The sequence below is a fragment of the Corvus cornix genome, chromosome 7, assembly GCF_000738735.6.
Source record: "Corvus cornix cornix isolate S_Up_H32 chromosome 7, ASM73873v5, whole genome shotgun sequence".
Taxonomy (NCBI): Eukaryota; Metazoa; Chordata; class Aves; order Passeriformes; family Corvidae; genus Corvus; species Corvus cornix.
In genome coordinates this window covers 17,004,691-17,028,727 of record NC_046337.1, presented here as the reverse complement: position 1 = coordinate 17,028,727, position 24,037 = coordinate 17,004,691, and the positions used below count along the sequence as shown (strand labels likewise).

Genomic DNA, 24,037 nt, shown 5'->3' with positions numbered 1-24,037 from the left:
GATAGAAAAAAAAAGTTTATAATCTGATGTCAGAATGTTCTAAAAAATCTAATCTCTATAGAAACCTTCCCAGAAAGTAGCTGATACAGCTTTCCCAGCCAGGACTTAAAGGGATTACCAGGAAGCATCCACCTGTTGTCATTACACTGACGAGAGGTGTTTTCTACCCATGTTGATACACAGAAAACAGTTTTTTACTGGACAGGAACCAGGTGGCACCTGTCCACACTGCATGGGGCCCACACAGCCTCACAGCACAACGTGGACTGCACAGCTCCCTGGAGCAGTGATAGCAGAGCAAGATCTGCACATGATGCTACTGCCCAGATAAAGTTATAAATTATGACAAAAAATAATGCTTTATCCCATGCTGGGTTAACTGAGCAGTGTGGAGCACTTCATGTCTGAATATTTCAGGTCTTTACTTGTTCCAGAATCTCTATTATTCAGTTGTTGGATCTTTTGCTTTTATTATATCTCCTTTCATACTTCACTGCTTCAAAACATTGCTAATTTATTCTCTTGTATCACAAAAATCCTTATGTACTTTTCTGACTTACTTCAAAGCACTGTTTTCTATCAGTTGGTCTCACAGTGCTTATTTTCTCCGTCTTTTCTTCTTGCACCTGCTCATCAAAATGTTTTTTTCTTTCCCCTCCTCGCTCCCAGTTCCCAAGCATACAGGCTTCTACTATTTGGCAGAAATGCATTAAAAGGCGTCTACAGAGAGATGGAGCTAAGCATTTCTGCTTGCTCAATTAAATCAGAATAATTCATAAATTAAGTGACTAGTTTGGATCTACTCTCCCAGGTAATACAGTCCCTCATACTGAGTTATGCATCAAGAAAAGGAAGTGCATCTGTCTTCCTTCGAGTTTCCTTCAGCTCTGGTTACTGTTAGAAACTTGTAGTCATGGGGAAGATCTAAAGAGCTTATTGAGGTTTAGTAGATTCAAATTTAGTGTGGGAAGTATCTGTTGCTCCCTCTGTGCAAACAAAACACAGAAAAACTATGCTTATATTCTCTCTAAAGGCAAGGCTTCTCCCCAAGCAGCACAACAAGCTGCCTGAAACTCCTGTAAGGAAAAGCCATAGTAAAAGAAGGATGTGGATATAGACTAATATAAATCTCTGTGTTATTTTTTCTGCCTGCTCTGTATGTGCTCAACCTCACCATCACTGTAGCATTTTAAGATTTGCCTTCATTATGCAAATCCCTTTCAATCTTGTCTATAGAATGCCACATTTCTGCCTGGATGGACAGATCTCAAAGCTCATAATCTGGTTCACTGGCCAAACTTCCAGGAGTCAGATAGACAAAGGGAAAAACCCTTAAAATTTACTATTCAGATAATTATTTAGGGTGAAAGATTGGATATTTCCAGATTTGTGGTTCTATCTTTGGATTCTTTGAATTGTTAGCAACCAAGCACTTTGAAGAATATCTTTAGCATTCTGAATCCAGAAAAGATTTCCATATTTCTGGCCTGTAACTTGTCTGTCAAGTGATACCGCTTACACACACCCTTTAATTGGTTGGTAGTTATATTACCTTTAAAAGTGAAAATGTGACTTAAAAAACTGCAGACCTGTACTCATTTCTTGAGGTACACCAGAGGACGAGTGCAGTGAACATCAATTACAAATGCACTTCAAACCTATCTCTTTTTTTCATATTCCTGCTATTTCACCCTCAGAGATCCTTTGAACATAGGCTGATTTACCCAGCACAGAATTGTGTCGAACACTGCATTTTACTGTACGCAAAAATGTCAAAGACTATTAAGGACAGATTCAGCCAGTTAACTCCTTTTTTTTTTTTTTCTTTACTTTTGACATTAAGAAGGACACAAGTCTAGGTCTCCAGAAGTTGAAAGAACAGAGCTAAGCTCTCAGCCAAAATGTGTCACATACTGGCACTTAAATAAAACCAGATGACTCAACAGAAGACAGTGTTTCATGGTTCAAGATATCTCACTTCTTGGCTAATGTAACTTTCAATTGTTTCTTTTTAATCTGACTTTATATGTATATATGCATATTCTTTTTGAAAACTGTTTTAATAATTTATGAACTTTGTTTTTTTTCCAAGAAACTGGTTTCAATATAGTATTGGGTCTTTGTACGTTTGAAATCAATTCCAGACAGAACCACCACAGCCAATTTTTTCTTCACTGTTCAGTCTTCAAAGCATAACTTGTATCTGCTAAGTTTGAAAAAGTCTTGACTTTGTTTTACTCTCAGTATAATAAAGCATTGTGCAAGAGTTGAGAATTTCAAGCTCTAACCATCAGCACTTACAATATACTTGCTCAAAAGCTTTCCACACACATAATACAAGCTTCTGATTAAAAGGAAGTCTTATAATTACTATTTTGTAACCTGAAATTACACTGACACATTTCTCTAATGATTTAAAAACACAAATTGTTTGCTATGCATGCTTCCATTATATTTTAAACACTTAATGCCTTGGACATTTCATCACATATACTTTTTATTTTTGAACAGCACATAATTTTCTCATGTTTTGAGACAAAGCTTGAGTAATTTATTAATGACAACCTTTTTCTCTTCTCTGTAATGTTTTCTAATGTAAAATTTTAGGAGTTTCATATCAGGTTTGTTTACTGAAAGGTGTTTTTTCCTGCTTGCTCTCAATTCCTCAGTTAGCAGATTCATGTTACAATGGCACATTTACAGTGTCATGTTAGGAAAAAGGTAAACACAACCTAGACCATGGTTTGAATCTGATAAAACACTGCAGCTTCAGTAACATCAACATTATTACAAAACTAATGGTAAAGGACCACAGCTCTTCTATGTTACATTTTCGGGGCAAATACTCCAGAGCCTTCCCTGAGGGCATCTGGTGCCATAAGGCACTTCCCCCCCTCAGTGGTGGAGCAGCCTGTCTTTGTGAGAACACAGCCTCTCACAGTGCTCCTTCAGTGCTAGAAACTACTGAGCTTTCTCATTGACTGCCACTGGCTGCTACCCTTCAGTGGATTTGTTCAAAGGAATGAATCAGCAGCAGAGGTTCTGGTGGATTCTCCAAAATCCAGTTGCTAATCATGTCTGAGCAATAACAGGACAGATCATGCTAATGTTTATTATTAAAAGACCTATCCAAAAATAAAATTTGTCTTACCAAAAGGAGGAGATTCTCTCCCATCTTCCAATCCTGAATCTCGCTCTCTGTCTCTCTTTCTGTGTTTATGCCCGCGGTGCCGATGGCGTCGGTGACTCTTTCTTCCACCCAATGGCACGTGAACCCCAATGAACAACGTTCGATGGCCTACAGGTAAAAAAGGTACCTTTCAGAAAGGAGCTATGTATGGCAACAGAACAACAATATTAACAACCTTAATAGCATAAATGGTGTAATTATTATTATAATTTTGAATTTATATTTATTATTCTAATGTTAATAGTCATAACAGTATTGATAATGATGATTAAGCATCACAGATACACAACCCCTTAATACAGGAAGAAATCCCAGTACTGAAGTCCTTACAATGCAGTGCCAGATTTATGGTTTTTTCTTCAAATTTGCATCTTTGTATGTGAATTTTCATTAAAGCCAGACAGGTGTTCTGTTAAATGTCTTCCAAAACACTAACATAAAGAGACACATGGATCTCTTTGGATTGAACATTTGGTGAAGTTGCTGTTTGCTTTGTGTGTATAAGAACTTTACCAAACTCATTCCTATTTATGAGCCAAACCCTGACAGAATTCTTGTGGGAAATTCACTGAATAGAAAACGAAGGGGGAAAAAAAAGATTGAAAAAAACAATAAAACACTATGTAAGCAAGAGAACAAATTCCCTATACAACTTTACGTGCTCACATCCTAAGTACATTGCTGGTAGCTTAGGATGCTTTCATTTCTTCTGTTTTATTTTTTTAAATACATAAGAAGGTACATATTGCATGCCTGCTGCCTTCAAGACTGAGGAATTTTATGTTGCTAATCAAGCCCAAAATATTTAGCTCTCTTAGCTATGTGGGCTAACAGGATCAGAGCACAGTAAAGCATTTAGAAGGGGGAGAGCACAGCAGAGCTGTGAAGAAAGAACCACTAACCAGAACAAATGGGAAAGGAATCATGACTCACTACAGGCAGGTCTCCTATGTTTACTCAGCAGAAAGACATAGTCCAGATTACTCATCTCAAATAACATTATTTTCTCCTTGAAATGAACATAACACAGCTCATGGATAATTGCTGCTTTGCTGTAATCATTCAGCAGTGTCAATCATCTGAAAAAGGTCAAGAACATTAAGCTAAGGTAGCACAAGGTGTGTAATCCCATGAAGACTCCAGAGGAGGCAGAAAACCCAGCAAGGCAGCATGTGTCACAAAACATCAAAGAAATTCATGGCTGACAGGAATTCTCTGCAGAGACAGAGCTAAAAAAGCTGGAGAAAAGACTCTGGACACCACACTAGTTACTTCCTTAACTGTGATCAGTGTAGAGGAGACTACGACGCAGAGGCATCAATTTTTGAGAGACTAGTCTTGTAGAGTTAGGAGATTTTCCTAAAACAATGCCCATGAGTTGAAAAATATTTTTTTATTAAATAACTCTTTCTTCTTGCTTATTACATTTAACCCAAGAAATGGTTTAAAGAGAACTGCTGCCTTTTGTGTATTTCAAATGCATTGCAGTCAGAAGTGCATGACACAAGGAAAAATGCATTAAATAAAAAGAACTCATTAAAAAGATCCTGAAGGACATGGGTAATGTAGTACTTTATATTTCCTTGTTCCCCTCCTTGGATAGAAGAAAAAGCAAAACAACATTTTGAAAGGAATGGATTTACCCTTCCTAAGAATTTAGTAATTTCCAGAGGTGCAAATGGATTGCTTTTTTAATTTAGTAATTTAGTACATTTCTGCTGCTTTGTGACAGAAGTGGGCATGCTTATCCTAATTTTCTCCCACGTGAATGATCAGATTGTACCTGCATCAGGAAATGTTGATTGAGACTCACATTTCAATTAATTTCCAGGGCTGAAACCAGGACTTGAGTCCAGACTGTACTTTATTCAGTACACTGGGAAACAGTGCCAGAACATTCGTGTGTGTGTGTGTGTGTGTGCCTGAATGCCCCAGCAATTTTCCTTATACAGACACAATCAGTTCACATTGAAAAGAAACAGGAATGTGGAAACTGAAATAGATAACCAGAAAAAAGCAAAGTGGATTTTACTCTTTCCGTGTGAATCTACCGAGACCAGCAGAGTCCCACCTAGGCATAATTTCAATAAACCCACGGAGAAATGTAGGTGCTTATAACAAGGTTCAGACAAGTAAGAGGAAAAGAAACTGACAGGGGAAAAGCAATAGTTTTCTACAGAAAAATCATAGAGCAAAATACAAAAAATCTGAGAAGTAACTCTGGTTTATTAAAAGATCACAACTGTGGAGCAAAAAGAAGACCATCTGGGAACAAAAGAGTAATGAATTCTAAATTGCTGACAAAGTGACAATGAATGATAGAAGCAGCAAAAAAAGAAAGAGGAAATACAAAAGAAATCCAATTACTCTTTGTTTTATTTCAAGTAACCTTTCCATGGTAGGTATTATGAACTAGAGCCCAGAATGTACGTAATGTACGTTTTTCTGTACAAATTGTCCAAGGCATTATTAAACAAGAGTTTACAGCGAGCTCTCTAAATTTGAAAAGATCAGAAGGTCAAACATGGACAGAGCAGGGCAGACCTCAGCAAAAACTGACTAAAATTTCTAAAAAGAAAGAGCATCTATAATTGAGTGAAGTCAGGAACAACCAGGATAGCCACTATCCAGGATATCCTTATAAATAGTAACTGATTGCATATGGGCATTTCTTTCATTTATCTTTAAGAATATTTTTGTGTGTTTTAGTATTTACTTCATCAGGATGCCAACTAAAAATGCCTGACTATTGCTCAAATATTGCTCAAATATTGTAAAATAATTCTGCTCTGCCATACATTTTCACAGCACCTAGCTCAATTAGATCATAATTTCTCATCCTTTTGGAAAGACTACAAAGACACCAAAGTATGGGAAATAGTAACAACTGTAAGTCATAGCAGGCTACAAACCACTGACATCAGGTACAACCTAATGACCATTCTCACACAGAATTGACACATGGTTTAAGAGGTGAATGTAACAGCTTGCTCTCCCTACCAAATGGGTGTGTTTTCTGTGTTAAAATTGTTTGTGGAAGAATGGGAGGTACTGGGGCAAAAAAATCTGTACTCTTAGCATTCCATTAAATAGATCTTAATTCCACTAAATTACAGGAAACATTTACAAATCCTTTCTCTCCATCTCCATTTTCCCTTGAAATGTCACATCACTCAAATAATTGTAATGGGATTTCCAGAAGTACATAAGTCATCAAGCACCATCAATTATAATGGGTAATGTGTTTTCAGAGCTTTAGAAATCCCACTACATTTCTTTTTCCTTCCACTTACTTAATGCATAAGATAGGTAGCTAGGATAAGCTTCTGGTTTTAAAGACCCAGAATTCCAGGTTCTGAAAACCATTTCTAGATGTTACTTCTGTCATTTTCAAGGGATATGCAGAAAATGCTTGCTATTCTGAGCCTGGTTTTTTAGATGATTAATTTTCTATTGGGTTCTTAAAATAAATTTAAATGTAAGGAATAATTTCTCCTTTGAAAAACAGCAACCCCAAATGCCACTTCTACTTAGATTTTATTCTGATGAATGTCTCTGCAAGACATATCCATATTAATAATGTATATTTCATATCCCTCTTTTCTAGGGCAATGAAATCATACCTCCACAAACTGAAGACATTTAGAGCACAATACATATTTTCTTCAAAAGTTTAGGGGAGATCCTGATTTTTACACATGGCTATATGCACTTTCATCTGCCTCAAAAATAATTATAATTAACAGGATCCCTTTTAAATATTTTATATCATTTGGATTTAATGTAATCCTGTAAAAAATTAAAAGAATGCTTTATAACATGGGTTATTATTTCTTCAGTCCTTAGAATACTTTAACTCAAGAAGTGTTTTAATGCTTTGATGGTAAACCACAAGCTCTTATGCTATAAATGCATACATTTGAACTACCTTTATATTCTGGGTTTTGTTTGATGCCTTAAGAGGCCTCCTAGAAACAGAGACTAGACAGGAGTAAGGGAATAAAAGGGATTTATTTGAAAGGCCTTCAAAGGTACTCCCTGGGGAGCCAGAGGCTATTGCAAGATGGACCCCAAGATGGACCCCAGGTCACGAGTTCTTCACACTTTTATAGGTTTGGTTCATTTGCATAGCAGGGTTAATTCTCCAATTAAAGCTTCAGTTTAATGATGTCATTCCCCTCAGCCTACCCCCTCTTAGAGACTCTTTAGTTCATACTTTTGGGCCTACGACAGTCTAGATGTCCTTGAAGAGCAGGCCTGGAGAGGCTTTGTTATGTCTAACCAGCACAAGAGAGCAGAAATTAACAGGCTACAAGAAACTTCAGAGCCACACACTAAGCAGTACAGAATCTGAAAAATATAGAAGTTAAAACCTAAGGCATCATGTTCCCAAGCTATGTGCAATTTGATTCAAAATACAGACTTTTTTTAATAAACAATCTTTATACAATTTACCAGTGAATGTGTAGCATTGTATAAAGGTCACTGCAGAGCAGATTGATTGAGTGCATTGCATTTCTTTAATAAGCTTTCACATTGTAAATAACCTTTGTGTATTGCTGTATTTTCTCAGAGGGTCTGTTTTTAAAAATTATTTGCTCCTGAATGCTAATACTGAAAATACTAATGCATGTGGTCATGTTTCACTTTCCTGGCAGCCCATCTGGAATAAATCAACATTTTAGTCCAGAGTGTGTTTTTGCAAGAACAGAATCATAGTCTTTCTACAATAAAACACTACTGATGCTACTGTAAGGTTAATAGAAAAGGCTCAGAAGACCAGATGAATCCTATGGCTCACTGACACCTAAGCCAATTCTGCCTTTTAAAATTGTAACATAAACACAGCACAAACTATGGAGAGGAGCAAACCTCTCTCAGGTCTCCATGTTACACCAGGAACGTGGAACTCAACATGGCTGGTAGTGAACCAGCCAACATGGTGGCAATTGTACAAAAAAATGACTGTCCTGGATCTGAACATCCATGAGCACCAGATGCTCAGGGTACATGTGCCTGTGCTGCCTTCCACCTGGGATTATCAGAATCTGCCTGAGGCACCTGCTGACACCAAGGCTTTCAGATCCCTGCTCACAGGTATGGAGGGAAGGGGCAGATAAGGGAACAGATGGGTCTTGAAACACCTCCAGAAAGAGCAAAGGCAGGCTTCTGTGACCTACTGAGGAAGCACACTTCAAAGGCAAGATGCCTTGAGAGAGGATACTTTGCCAGTGGTTCAAGCCAAGTCTCAGATGACTGCTGACCTCAGCAGGACCAGAGGGGTTTCTCCGTCCTCTGGAAAACACTCAGTGCCTTGAAGCCTCTTTTATGCATTGACAGCTAGAGTTGAACCAAATGCAATTTTTCATTCTCTCAAAAATGGATAGTGAGGTAGAGACAGAATACATCAGTCCATGTAGGGTTAAAAAATTTGCCTTTTTCCTTATAGGAAAAAAAGTGATTATGGTGAATTGTGTAGGAGTAGAGAGTACATGACTCATGATTCGTTACTGTAGTGCAGCAGGGAGGCAGAGGTGAAGAAAAAGCAGAAAGGACAAAAGCAATCCTTCCTAAATTAACCATTTACATTGCTGTTTGTGGTTATGGTTTGTCCAAAATGCATTTTTCACCTTTTTGCCATGCTATAATTTGTAGGAACTGACAAGAAAACCTTCAAAAATTGTTTTAGATTATACATGTAATTTATATTCTAGGGTAGATTACAACATAAATTATAGAGAAAAAAATTAAAACAATATCCCTGGCCCAAGATAACATTAAGGACACGTTGAATATGGAGGATAAGAGCACCTCACTGAAGTCATTAAAGTTAAGGACCTTTTAAAGAACCTCAATCACTCACTGCCATCCCAAAAAAATCTTGTCTTTTAAAAAAATATTTTTCCAGGTTGTGGGTGGGCTAAAAATTCTTTTTAACCAGCGCTTATGTTCCAAATTTCCTACATTCCTCCAGAGGAGTCCAGAGGTGTTGTATGTATGGCTCAATCACGAGATCAGGACCTTGCCTGCCAGACAAAAGAAAAAAAGCCAGCAGACACAGAATGTAAAAGGACCTGGCTCAGATACACAACCTCTTTCCACTGATGGAGAGAGAAGCTGTGGTTATTGGAGGGAAGAATTTGGCCTATATTTCTAAACTAGCAACGAGCCAAAAAAAAAAAAAAAAAGCAACCTCAGTACTAGTACAACTGTGTGTTAAAAAAGGAATGTTTCTGTCTTCTGATGCTGCAATTTAGCAGCTTTCACCAATAATGGCAAATTGGTTTGTGTCAGTTGCATCTGGGATTTCACAAAGTGAAATATTTGAAAATATTACTCCCTACAAATACTGAAAAGGTTTCCTGTCTGTGAAGCTCAGAGCAAATTCAAACCAAATTCACAACCAAACTTTATGATCAGCTAAGGACTGTGGTGTTCAACCAACACTGTGGCTCTTGTTTGCTTCCATTATTTCATTATTCATCATTTCAAAGAGATTTTGTGAACATAACCTTCAAAGTTATTCATGAATCTTCAAGGTGAACCACCCTCCCACACAGAAACTCCTGAGAAGGGACAAGAGAACCCATCCAAAGGGATCAAACCAGGTGACTGCCAAGACAAAAGGAAAAAAGTGAGATCTCAAGGAATATTGAATTACATAGGAAAAAGAAAACAAAAACCAGATGAGAGGCAGTACAGAAACATGTGACTTAGAAATCACAAATGGAACAAGCTCCAGTATGTAATAGCTGGTAGGCAACAAAATGAAAGAGCAACCTTTCAGGTAGAGACTAAACCAAATCATTCCCTGACTCTGCTTCCACAGCTTTTATTGTGCCCATCTAAGTGCAGCAAACATCGCTGCAAGGAGCACGAGTGAGGTCAAAGTGAACATCAGGGTGAGCAGGGTACCCAAGGGAAGCACAGGCAAGGCAGCTTGGAGCAGGGGATCTGTACTGACATGGTAACAAATTATTTGCAGTAGGCTGTAGCATCCTGGAAGCCAAAGGGAAGGGAAATCTTGATTGATGTTCCTGTCTGACCAAGCAGAGCTGGTATCTGACTTGCTTCTACATTGAGACATAGGTGAATCAAGGCCATGTTAACATACTTTATATTCTCTCACTCCTATGAGCTGCTAGGTCCTATTAATTTTCAGGTAAAAAAATGTCAGTGGCAGAGGGGTGTACTGTGATGTTATTTCTACCAGAAGGTCCAGTCTCTGAGAATAAAAGGCTACTTAGAAAACTATAGCCACTCAAACTTCTACTACATAATAATATATGGAGATTAGCATTTAATCACAATGAGGTTTTTAATATATTAACCCTAACAGTATATAATCAAAATTTCATGAAAATTATTTTTAAATTATTGTCACAAACTAGAACAAATCTAAAAAGAAAAAAAAATAACAGAAGTAACTATTTTTAAAAGAGAATAGTTAAATACTCTGGAATCTCACCTTTTCTGTTCAGCAGGACATCTACTATAAAAATTAATCTTCATGCAGGTTTTTAATTACAAAATATCTCTACAAAATTTAAAATTAATTTTTGGTTTATTAAGTTTAAAGCCTCAGCTTCTGCATCATTCTGTGTTGTGCTAGTGACATTTATATTGTAATTAAGCTTGAAGGTTTTTTGTGACTTTCAGTAAGCAATCCAAGTAATCTGAATTTTGTCAAAAGTGTCAGAATGCATATTCTGATATACAGTGATGCATATACTGGATACAGTGTTTTACGTGTCCTCAGAGATGTGAAACATGGCAAACTTGATTTCCCATGAGGCAAATTTTCCCACGCCACTTAGGCAGCTTAAATGAATGAAACATAAAAACCTTAAGCAAAATCTTGACTTCTCTGAATCAAGGATAATTTTCCAATTTTCTCCAACAGAGACAGAATTCATCCCTGATTCATGCTTGGACCTTCACCTAACAATCTAATCTCCAGCCATCTTCCGGTTGAAGCTGCTTCTCAAACCAGGCCACAGTAATACACACAGCACTTCTGAAATACTCTCACAAAAATCCTCAATCTGCAGCTGGCCACCTCCAGCAAGGATGGCCATGGAACAGTCACTTTTCCTCTCAGCTAAGGCATAAGGGCATAAGGAAAAGGAAAAGGGCATAAGGGCATAAGGAAAAGACATTGGTCAGACTGTATTTAATGTCAATCCCTTTGCATATCTACACAGTCCAAAAGTCTCAGCATGTGACCTGAGAGAATCTAACATCTCCAGCACAGTGCAATCCAAGTATTTTTGACCTCGGAGATAAAAAGTAGGTATATCCATTTGATCAGAAAACTGTTCTTCCTGAGCATACATTGAAGCAATGGCAGCCAGCCAGAGACGAGTGCATGGAATAAGCAGAGAGTAACGCTGATGTGCACATCTGTCCAGGAAAATTTGCCTAGCTGCTCTCAGAACAGGTACATGTACAACCTGTCCTTTGACAATTAAGTACTTGAGCATCCAGAATCAGTGCCCAATTCTCGTTTAGGAATTCCACCACTGATAAAAATGAGAGCATGTTTATTTCAGTAGGATTTTAGTCTGTACACACATTGAAAGATAACATGCGAAACAGATGATTGTAACCACAGAAGATAATCTTTTTTCGCTTTTAGAAATGCTTTCTCTGTCCCTACATTAATGCAACAGTCAGACAAATGACTTATTCAATATTACTGACTGATCCTGACCTTACAACTCACAAAAAATTATTTACATGGAAAAATAATTCATGCTGAAAATCTGAATGCCAAAGCTCTGCAAACAATTCACCTCTAAAGCACTACAAAACTTAAGTAAAAAGACACAATTTGAAGTACTTACTGCAAGTATCATTACTGGCACTAATATGAGCATTACATCCCATAAGTACTGCAGTTCCTGTCTTAAGTTCCTAAATTTTTACTATACTGCTCAGGGAAAGAAAACACTGATCTAGAGAGACTGAGCCAAAAATCTATTCTTGTGTCTGTTCTTTGAGGCAGGATTAATCACCATATCTGCATGCTTTCAACAAGAAATGTACTTGCAATATACTTGCACAGGGACTGCCTAAAGTATGCAAATCCAAATATTTGCTAGGCCAAGAAATTTCAGATGGAAATTTTAGTACACATTTAAATCAGTATTTCTGAAGTTCAAATGTTGATCGTGTAAAATTTAAAAAAAAAAAAGGACAAAATACTTACAACTATAAGATTTAATAAGAAGAAATTTAATACTGATTTTCAGATTTAAACCTGTAGTTTTCCATACGAATTGCAATTTTTGAAATGTTGCTGTCATGGTGCCATTGAAACCTAAATGCTGGCAAAGCTAGTCTTCCCCAGAATATTCAGTAACTAGCTATTTACGTTTTTAAAACATAAACCCAATTAAATGTCTGTCAAAAGGCTAATTACATAATACATATGAATAGTCTGATTATATTCTTTTTCTAAGATATGCAATTAGCACCTGATTATTTAATTTCATACTTCATAGTTGTTATGTCATTAGGAAAAAGGTACATTTTTCAGCAGAACCCAACACAATGTTCAGTGAATAAGACAGACATTTGTGAGTCACATTCACTGTTTCCAGGGGGAGAAGTGCCTAGATGTACTGCAAAACAAATGGACATGCTGTTAAACTGCAATTGGATATTAAAATCTGCAATCTTTTCAGAACTTACTATTTCACTTGGTATTTTTGAATGTAGTGATTATATACTTAAAGACAAACTGATCTGAACTTAAGAGTGAGCATGAAATTTATCTGAGAAAGCTAATTGCATTATGAAGGATTGATTCTATACTGAAAAACTGTTTTCTTAGAACATTATGAAACATTGGGATTTTATTTTTAATAAAAGCAGATTCATTTGCTAACTGCAGCATTTTTCAGTATTCTAAATTTAATTGAATTTAAAATGATGGGAAGATTGTGGGAATGTCACTGCCATGTTCCAATTTCTATTGATAACATCCTAGGAGCAGATCTTTGAAATAATATTTTCACTGATATTTCACAGGAGCAACTCTACACATATAGGATGGTGGGGGAAAAAAGTAATTAAATACAGTTCTTAAATTATGTTCCATGTAGTCACATGTGGAACATCACAGTAATTCTGACAAACGTAATGCTTGAGTCTGCTCATGTGGCTGATCTTAAAGATGTCATTCCCCAGAAAGCTGTCCATTTTTGAAATGCCACCTTACCATCATCAATAAAATGACTCAGAAAAAGCATATTTTTGTGGGTAGACTTACCCTGCAAAAACTCTTTGAGTCAGTACCACAGAGAAAGGGAAACAGGGAGCTCCCACTCTTCCATTAGGTGTTCCTCTAAGGACACCAGATACAATGGCTTCTCTTTGGTCAAGGATGCGATCAAGGGACTGAAGACCACAGAAGATTAAATGTGAGATTCAAAATAGGAGGTTTTTTGCCTAAGTCCAACACTGTCATTGCCAGCCTGACCCACTGGTACTCTTATCCCTGGAGACACCAAAACTCTAAATGCCACTCTGGAAACATCTTCCCTGAGGTATATCCTTGCACACACTCAGACTTCCCCAGACTGAGTGGAGAGCCACCGATCTCATACATGCTACACTGCACAACAGTTAACATCCTTCTGTGAGAGACAACCTCATACAGACACAGCCAGGCCCCTTTCAAATGCAGCTACATCGGCTTTTTGAGGGAGGCACTGCCAAAGGAAGCAATAACAGGGAGTTGCTGTGTAACATGTTGGTATTTCCATGAAATCATCAATATGGCCAATATGTAGCAGAGAACACAGAGATCATACAGCCAGAGAAAAAAAGAAAAAAATTATGAAGTAATCAATGGTAGGCGTTCAGAAAGCCCAAGTTCCTGCACAGATGGAGATATTGCTCTTTAGAACTGAAGGAGAGAACTTTTCAGATGTAGCATGTTGATCTTAATATTTCTTTTGGGCTAGTTCATGTGGATCTGTGTGACAAAGACAGGAACCTCCATGTCCCACTACAAGAAGCTAACAAAATCAGTCAGTTCCAATCTCAGGAAAGGAATATCATACGTGCAACAGAAACTCATTTTCATGATAACTATGACTTGGGGGCTCACACAACTCAATACAAGAGTTTAAGTACAGTAGTAACCAAAGTTTGAGATACACTAAAGAAATAGAAATGCAACTGACTCATTAGACCAGTATTATGAAACAGTTCTCACAATTTCTCACTTTCTTCTACATGGTCATTTTAGGTGGTTTCCACAGTAGATATCATCAAGCATGTATCCAATCTGTGACACTCCAGAATATTTTTGTTCAGCTGAAGATGTGGCCAAGCAACTACATGAGGATTGTAATGCAAATGTAGAACCCTTGATAAGTACTAAATCAACAGTCCTGTTTGCATCTGCATATTTGAAAGTTTAAAAGACTTATCTAAAGTCACACATCCATATTTACACAACTTGACTATAGATCACCGAAAACTAGCAAACTCCTTCCACCGTCACCTGTTTCTGGACACTGTTGTGAGAAGACAGTAATATTTCTCTTTTTAAAATAAATTATGAGATTCTACTCTCTTGTCTCTTTGCATCCCTGCTCAAATCAATGACTTTACACATTAGAATTTTATTTCAGTACTTTCAGAAGAATGTGACAACATAAAGCACAGAGTAATCATCCCTCACCTTCTAGATCTTCCTTTTCAAAATGTGTCTTGAGAATGGAGCGAGTTCCACCTCTATCCACAACAGCCTCTTCATCATTTCTCTACAAAAGAGAAAAAAGGACAGCTAAGCTACTTTCATTTGGAAACTATTGTCAAGATTTTACAGTACTGTAAAACAAAGATGTTTTTAATATTTAATTATTGATTTTTCCAACTCAAGAACGAAAAGGGGTTTAAGAATTTAATTTTCCTTATTAAAATCTATTTCTTACGCATCAGTTTTTACTGAGGTGCGATTACAGCTAACTTTGATGTGCAAAACTTCTCCTGTTAAACCCTGCAAGATGGTGAGTAAACACTGGTTACCAGAAACCAAGAAAAACGTGAGTCAATAGGACAATAAAAGAGATGACAGAAGAAATGTCTGACCAAGGCACCTTTATTCTCATTCACCTGAAGTAAGGGGTTGCACATGTATTTTTGTCTTTACACCAGGATCCTGAGCTACTAGCAGAATTCCCAAATTATTTTTACGAAGACTCCTTATACTTTGGCAAAGCTAGACAATAATACTCAGTGACAATATGGTAAGAAATAAAACTAACACCATGAAAACAACTGGCTTCACTTACTTGTGAATTGCAAAGACTTTGCCTTTCTTTACAAACACCAAGCTGAATTTAGTATAAAGGCAGGCAGCACACATTAAGAGCAGAAAACAGAAAAGCTGTTCTTCCTCAGGAACATATTCATGTTTAATTTTTAGTCAAACATGCATTTTAACTGTACTCTCTACTGCACTGTAAATGTAGTACGTTATCAACTAGTGCATTGTACTCAGGCTAGGTAAGCTACAGAAATCAGTGATTTTGTCATTTCTGACAGAAAGAGAAAGAAAAAGAGAAAGAGAAAGAGAAAGAACACATTTCCCTGAACAGAAAATCTGGGAGTTCAGCAACAAGGCACTAGATGCCATGCTAAAATGAGTATTCAGTTCACTATGAGTTTGACATCACTTGTGAAAAAATCCAGCAGTCAAATACAGTCTATATTCACAACATGATTTAGAGCAGTTTCCGTTAAACTATTATGAAAAATGATGCATTATACAAAAGTATCAATTAATATATCATGGATTTATATTCACTCGTCACTAGTAGAGGGGTTTTAGTAAGTGATATTAGAACTAGAACTCTTTGATTTCAATATATAAAATTGGTATCTAAATGCAAGTCTGAAGCAAGGGGATTTAAATACCAGTGTTACATGATAAATATGAATCTATATATAGAATGCAATGGAATATAATAAGGAATTAAACTCTGAGCACTTCTCCTTAAAGATCAGATGTCCCAGGCAAAAAGATTCACTTATATAGCTGGATGTGGTGCATTCTGGATGTGAAGTTTTGTTTCAGGGTCCTCTCCTTTTTAAAAATAGCTGTCATGCTGTAGCTATCTTACATACAAAAATCCTATGAATGTGTCAGCACCAAGCATCTGGGCTGTTAAAGAAAGAAAGACCAAGTGTTAAAATGTCTTTATTAGACCTTTCCCACAGATAATAGTACATAACTAAAATATGACAATAAGAAACAGCCTTCTATTGAAACTGTTTTGTCTTTTAAAAATTTAGAATTAGATAATAACCTGTTAAGATGTACCAGGGAAGTATAACTTCGCACAAACCATTTGATCATTTCAGTAAAATGAATCCATTATTTTAAAGCAGTTAGATGTAACAATGCAATGCCCCTGGGTGAGTGATTAAGCAGGATGTCAAAGGCCAAGCATTAGAGCCGTATGATAAGTAATGCTGCTCTAGCACAAGACATACACATCAGAAATGAAGCAATGTTAGGGAAAATTTACAGTGGGGAACATACTAAATTGCTGGACAGTTTAAAGCCTTTACAGATTATCTAAGTAAATTAAATACAAATTAATTCATTAATATTTATCAAAATATGCTCATACACTTTGACTTCTCCTTTCCCATGTGTTCAATTTTCAGCTTCTGGCAGTCTTTTGCTTCTCTGCCTCCTCTTCCTGTAATGTCACAGCAAGTCTCAGCCTTGCCTCATTCTCAGAAGTGGGTTTATTCCACTAATATTACAGGGACAAACAGCTTAATTGGGAGTACTGTGTTGTTAGCAATTCACTTGTCAAACTCTGAGCAAAGTCCAATTAAACAGGCCTTGCACTGAACATGCTGACTTCCCAGAGAGCAGCATGAAAGCCACCTTGTATTTACCAGTACAAGAGTTATACTGCATTTACTCTAGAAGTAATTTCTGTGATTCCTGTACTGCCCCCTTGGAGGGGAGAGGTGACACAAAGGTTCTCTTGTAGTTTAGTGCTTAAACTTATTGGGTGGTGAGGACTATCACAATACCAGTAAAAACAGAATCCACTCCACTTTCCCCTGGATGAATAGAGACTGGAAACCTAATTTTAATTAGTAATGCTCTGCTTTTTATTAGAATTTCAGGAAAACTATGAACTTATTATTTTTAAGTGCTGCAATAAATGAGCATTTGAAACTGAAAGTATAGGCAAAACTAACCATAATACAGTCATGGAAGATAGAATTCATGCCACCCAAACTCCACACTAGCATCCTCAAAGCCATGAATCTACTGCAGTTTGGCCCACCAGTTTCGGCAGGTTCAGAATAAAGTTCAGAATAAGAATAATGAAAAATAAATGTTCTTCATTGCCATGCCACATTTATGTCAGAATTCTACCACTTCTTCCTTTTACCCCATTTTAAGATGATTAAGGCAAAAAATTTTACACAGGGCACAAGGACTGGAGTACTGAAACCATACAGACATACTGCAGCAGTCTGCAAACAAATGTGTGGACACACTGACCAGGTACAAGTCCTTGGAACTGTCCATTATTGCAACGAGTTGCTTGCTGAGTCCAGTGAACACTGTGGTCTACTGCTTAAAGCATGGGAGAGGGATCCAGGAAGTCCCCGAGTGCTACTCCTGGATCTGCCACTGACTTGCTGTGTGGCCCTGGAAAAGTCACTTAATCTCTGTGCCTCAGCTTCCCCATCCATAAAATAGGGATAATAATACTTACTCATCTACCTTCCTCATTGGGCTGCTCTGTGCCATAATGAATACTCACACAGCATTTCAGAACTGTAAGGCACTACAGAAGTGCCAAGTCATTCAATTTAAGAAATTTTACGTGTGTGAAGAGATAATGATAGGAAATAACAAATTGATTAAAAAAATTAAGGCATAAACTTTTTTTTACATCAAACCAATGTATATTAATACCGTGCAATAGTTTTGCATTGAACATCTTTGACAAAGTTTACCTCAGAATAAATATACTGGGGTTTTTTTCTGCCAGCCTAATTTAAGAGCAATGCTGCAGGAGCCAGTGGAATTATATTTCAGTGAAGCTATAATCAGAGTGCAATAAACTTGTCGCAATCTAACATTTCACTCTCCTTTTCATTATATTTGTTAATATCTTACAGTTTCACACAGTCATCACACAACAGTTGATCTAAAATTTATTTCCCTAAAGTAATAAAATACTGGCAAATGCACAGTAGAAGAAACAATGTATCTGAGATAAAATAGCAAGAAAAAGCCAAAGCTTTTTACGTGGAAACCACAAGCTCCTTAGAGACCAGGGCCCAGCAACTCGACTCAGTCCATGATTTTTTCATCTCTTACAATTTCCAAATGAATGCTGGAATGACCTTCACCATGCAGCAGCAGCAGCTGCACATATTTCACAGGAAAAAAACTACTTCATTAAAGTCTTATAAATACAGTTGTTAATATTTTTGTCTCTTCACACTAGAAGTTCAAACACAGTGGCAAGTACAGAAAAGCAGACAGTAGAGTCACCTCCTGCATGCTTTACATTGCACCTGCATGTTGTAAGACTGAAATGTGTATTTGAAGTTGAACAAAATAAAAGGATATAAACCACCTTCAAAGACATTACTTTTTAGTAAGTAGTCACAATGGAGGAAGGTCACCACGAGTCCTGGAGTATGGATTTTCAATACTTAGATAAACAACCTGCTTATCAGAGTATAAAGTGTTGTTGCCAGGTATATAGTATATAGTACACAGTATACAGTATATAGTATAAAGTATACAGTTGTTGCCAGGAATTTTAAAGTGTATTGGTTAGAAGAAATAAAAAGGCCCATGACTTAGAAACCAAAACCAAATGCCTTAAGTGCCCTTTCCACCTATGTATTGACAAAGCTCTCCCCCCAGGACACTCCAAAGCTATAAAAAATGGCCTCCTGGAAAGCTTCCCAAAGTGACCCTCTTTAGCTATGATACAGCTCAAACTACAATTCATAACATGTTGCAAAGATGTTGATCCTTAACCTGACACCTCCCAGAACTGCGCACTGTCCTTCCACATCTTAGATCAACTTAATTAATGAAAAAATACACTTTTAGAAAAGCTGAGAAGCATCATTTTATGACAGATGTCTTTGTGTCTTTTTAGGAACAGCTCTTATACACTGTCTATGCTTTCATCACATTGTAGATGACTGGGTGGAAAGGAAAAGGAAATTAACTGCTTTCAAAAGTGGATCTGTACAAAGGCACATGACACCCCTCTTTAAATATGTATGTGCTAATGTAGACACATACTCTTGTAGAACTTCAGTACCTTTCTAGATGATGGAATTAGGACATATTCCTCATCTTCTGGATGACAACAAGGTAGATTAAAGTCCAGGTGACAATATTTGAAGTTATCTATACAGGTATTATATGTATTTACTACCAGAGGAAAACCAATACATTCTCTTAAAAGACACTGTTGCATACATCCTAAAATCTACCTGGATACCAGGCAAACATTTACTGAAAACCACCTGTGTTGATCACTACAGTAAATTAAGTATTAGTATAACAATAAAAATACATTAGGAAACAGGACATTGTTAGGACAACAGGGAAGTATTAAATGGTTGCAATGAGTATGTCTCACTGTCTTTGCGATGGTAGGTTCATTGCTCCACTAGTACAATATCTGTACCTAATATATTTTGAGTAGAAAAGCCAAAATGGATAACATGGAAATTTTTTTTTTACATGGAAAACTAATTTTTTTTCCCCCTTTATCCTTCTTTTTATATCCTTCTTTTTATCTGATTTTCTTCGTATCTGGCTACTTTTATTTTCTGTACTGATATCTGCTCAGTGTTTTCAATAAACTGGATGATTGTTTTCCTCTGAAATACAGTGCAAAAACCAGCTACAAAGAGTATTAATATTCCACTTTTTTTTTTCCACAGTTTTTAAGCATCCAGGTCAAATCCCTTCCCTTTTTAATTACATTCTTAATATACTCACAGCATAGATATCAACATAACCATAAAGAATCTTTTTTTCAGCATCTTTCTTTCTGTAAAATACATAACAGAGCAGAACCCATTTTGATTTTTTACACACTAGAAATTATGCATATGACACACCTGCTGACTCATAAGGAAAATAATCATGGTATTAATTGCTTCTCCATATAAGCCACTTATTGATGATTGGACAACCTACATAACACTGAAATGCCATCTGGAACTCAGGAACACCTGTCAGCATAAAGTATGAAATACTGACTTCCTATAAACAATAGAAAGCTGTAATGTTGTGCTGGTTTTGGCTGGGGTAGAGTTAACTTTCTTCACAGCAGCTGGTAGGGGGCTGTATTTGGATTTGTGCTGAGCACAGGGTTGATAAGAGAGAGATGTTTTTGTTATTGCTGGGCAGGGCTTACACAGAGCCAAGGTCCTTTCTGCTCCTTGTACGGCCACGCTGGCGAGGGGGCTGGGGTGCCTGGGAGGCTGGGAGGAGACACAGCTGGGACAGGTGACCCCAACTGACCAAAGGGACATTCCAGACCACATGACAGCATGTTCAGCTTATGAAGTGGAGGGAAGAAAGAGGAAAGTGGGGAGGACATCTGGAGTGCTGCTGTTTGTCTTCCCAAGTCACCGTGACCTGTGATGGTGCCCTGCGCTCCTGGAGATGGCTGAACACCTGCCTGCCCATGGGAAGCAGGGAATTAATTCCTTGTTTTGCTTTTGTGGGTGGTTTTTGCTTTCTCTATTAAACTGTCTGTATCTCAACCCATGAGTTCTCTCACTTTTACCCTTCTGATTTTGTCCCCCATCCCACTGGTGGGAGTGAGCAAGCAGCTGCATGGGGCTTGGCTGCTGGCTGGGGTTAAACCATGACAAACATATAATTATCTCATTTATTTTATATTATCAATAATTACATATGCTTAAAAGATGGAACTCTAACATGTTCATTTCGGTCTATACATATTATCATAAAGTTAGCAGTATGAAACTTGTGTATTCACCTTTCCAATGGCCTGTAATGAAATACTGAATATTTTTGCAGACACCACACACACGATTACCTTCTCAGTTCCAACATTACTGTTTTGTGTTGTATTCATTTTACAGATCCATTACAAAATATTTGTATTTTTAAGATCGCTTTGGTTGCGTTCAGCTTAACATTTCATAAAGATGGCTTACTAAAGATATGAAAAACTAAGTCATTTGAACTCGAGAGCTACCAAGTGCATATTGGAAATATCTTTCAAAGACAATTAACCTAAATGGCTAAAAAGCTAAAATTATATGTAGATGCATGCCTCCCTTTTGTAGGAGGAGATTCACTGGTGACTGCCATGTTCAGTCTTGTCCTCTAAACTGCCCTTGAGCAGACAGGCTCACACAAAACTGATTTAAAGCACAATGTGTATTCCCACAATTTAGATGCTACAATTCTTCTCTCTTTCTGAAGACAAGCACAGTATTTTAAAAAAAAAACCACCTTTTTTTAATATTATCACGTTTAATTGCTTATATTACATATAACCATATTTAGCAATCTTCTGAGGTGGAAACTACAGTGAATTTTATCTTTCTGATGAAATATAATTGCTTTTCCATTCCACTAGCTACATTATATCATCCTTTTCCCCTCTATCTACCTATCAAAGAAGGCCCATCAAAACACATTTATAATGCAATAAGGTCTGTTCTGTAAGGTCTGAAGGATCATTTTTTTAAGTGTCCCTTTAACAGTACTGCTTTTATGGCAGCTTTCTGGAGTAATCACTGCTAGTTAACATAAAGCACAGCTTTCCTTTTGGTCAGCTCTGCTCCACATAGTTCAAGCTACGCAACAAAGTAAAAAGCAATTAGTTTTCATCCCAGATTTGCATCTTCCCCAGGGCTGCATGTCATATGCATAAAAGCATCCTTCTCTGTCTTCTTTTTTCCTCTTTTCTATTTTTATAGCAGAAGCCAAGATAATGTTTAGCATGACTCAATAATGAAATGCCATGTTCTGCAATGCTGCTAAAAATTGCACTAATCAGCACTGGCTTCAAAGAACTCATTTGCTACTGGCCTGAGACTGAACATATATTTAATGTAATAATGCAATTTCTGTAACATATAAATATAGAGAATCATTTCAGACATTAACTCTAAGCACATAGTATTGTTATAAATAAAAGAACCCAAGCAGAAAAATAAAACAAAGCAGTTTTACAGAGAATTAAATGTCACTAATACTTGTAATTCCTGTGTTTATCTGCACTGAAGCATCCTGTGCTTGTTATATGTCATTATGCACAATACAGCAGCTATAAACTGATGCATAAATGAATGCTCACAAAAATATTTCCTTCATATTTATAAGGAATCTTCTTTCTTAGAAAAGCCATTTTAGGTAGAAACAACGCATTCCTTCCACTTGCAAGGCAAAAAAGACACACTCTTTTTCTATTCTCCATATACCTATCCAACTGAAGACAACATTTCTATTTTAAAAGATTAAACAAAAAAATCAAGGCAAAATAGTAGCTTAACTTGTTGCAATGACCAGGTGCCTCACTTTGTCTGCCTAACAGGGTGGGGGCACAGAGGCTGCGGACAATTGTGATAGAACATGGACCAAATAACTTTCCCACTTAAAACGCTTGATAAACCTGTTAGAGCACTGGATATAATAATCAAATAATGAACTGTTAAATTCTTTCTGGATTCTGGTACCTGTTTTAAAGCACCTACAATTAATTGCAGCTGAGCTTACCATATTTTGTATGTCTTGGAGTAAAATTATCAGGATTGCCTAAGTGATGCAAATACCTTACAAAATATGAACAAGGCACTTAGGTTATTGTGTTTCTTCAAATATTTTCAGTCATGTTCAGAGTCTCAAATCTTCTCCCTTTCCTTCTATCCTATAACTTCTGCAATATTTGCAAGATAATCTTTATTCAATTGCTAGTTTCAGCCAGACCTCTGCATAAACAAAGAACAGTACTTCTCGCTGCTATGTAGATGTAGAAGTAGGGTCACTTCTGTATGACTGAGATTTTATCCCTTTTACTTTGTATTTTTTTACTACACTGTGAAATACTTAGAAGTTATAGAGGGAAGAACAGCATAGATGGTTATTTTCTCCTCTTGGTTATTATTCCAATGTCTTATGTCATCCTAGTGCAGTCCCATTAGCTGAAATCCTCTTTTCTCACTTCATAGCAATGGCTATGTCAGCTACTAGAGAGAAGTCCACCAGCAAGAAGATGGAGGTGAAGACTTTATCCAAAGCCCAAATGAGATTGAATTTTAGCTTGTCTGGGCTCTCTCTTGGCCCAGTGCCAGGTGAGGACAGATCCAGGATAACAGCACTACTTAGGTGTAGTTAGAAGCTGAACATGCAGACTTTAGCCCACTATGCAACAGGTTATTAGCTGCTGGGCGGCAAATGGAAAAAGTAATTGCTAGTTTCTTAATCAGCAGTTAAGATGGATTTGGTTTTAAGTTGGATACACTTCCCATCTCAAGGGGTCTCCTTTCAGCCTCAGAAATTATGACATGTTTTCATATTTCTTTACCTCAAAATAGGGTCAGGGAGAGGAATCATAGAAGGCAGCCTTCTTGAAGCAGCTACTCATGTGAAAATAGCAAGCGCAAAGAAGAAAAAGGGTCATGACCAACTTATCATAACCCATTTTAAAAACAACTACAATACAGGAGAGAAGACTTTTTCTCTTCCTTTACAGCCAGCCACAAAAATGATGTAGTTTGGCAATTGCATCTTTTGTATGCAAACATATGCCAACCACATTTCAA

The 24,037-nt window shown here is 37.0% G+C and overlaps 1 protein-coding gene across 11 annotated transcripts in view; it reads right to left on the bottom strand.

The window, feature by feature from the left end:
• The window catches only part of SLC4A10 (solute carrier family 4 member 10), a 154,769-nt gene that overhangs the window by 80,840 nt on the left and 49,892 nt on the right, over positions 1–24,037 (bottom strand). For all 11 annotated transcript variants that reach the window (XR_002047275.3, XR_002047276.3, XR_752664.4 and 8 more), the window contains exons 2-3: positions 14,889–14,970; positions 3,152–3,298 (exon numbers count right to left, since the gene is read on the bottom strand). Coding sequence is in view for 8 of the 11 variants with exons in the window: in XM_039554817.1 (XP_039410751.1) it covers positions 3,152–3,298; positions 14,889–14,970 (229 nt within the window). In the remaining 3 variants the exon portion in view is untranslated. The remainder of the gene's footprint in view (positions 1–3,151; positions 3,299–14,888; positions 14,971–24,037) is intronic.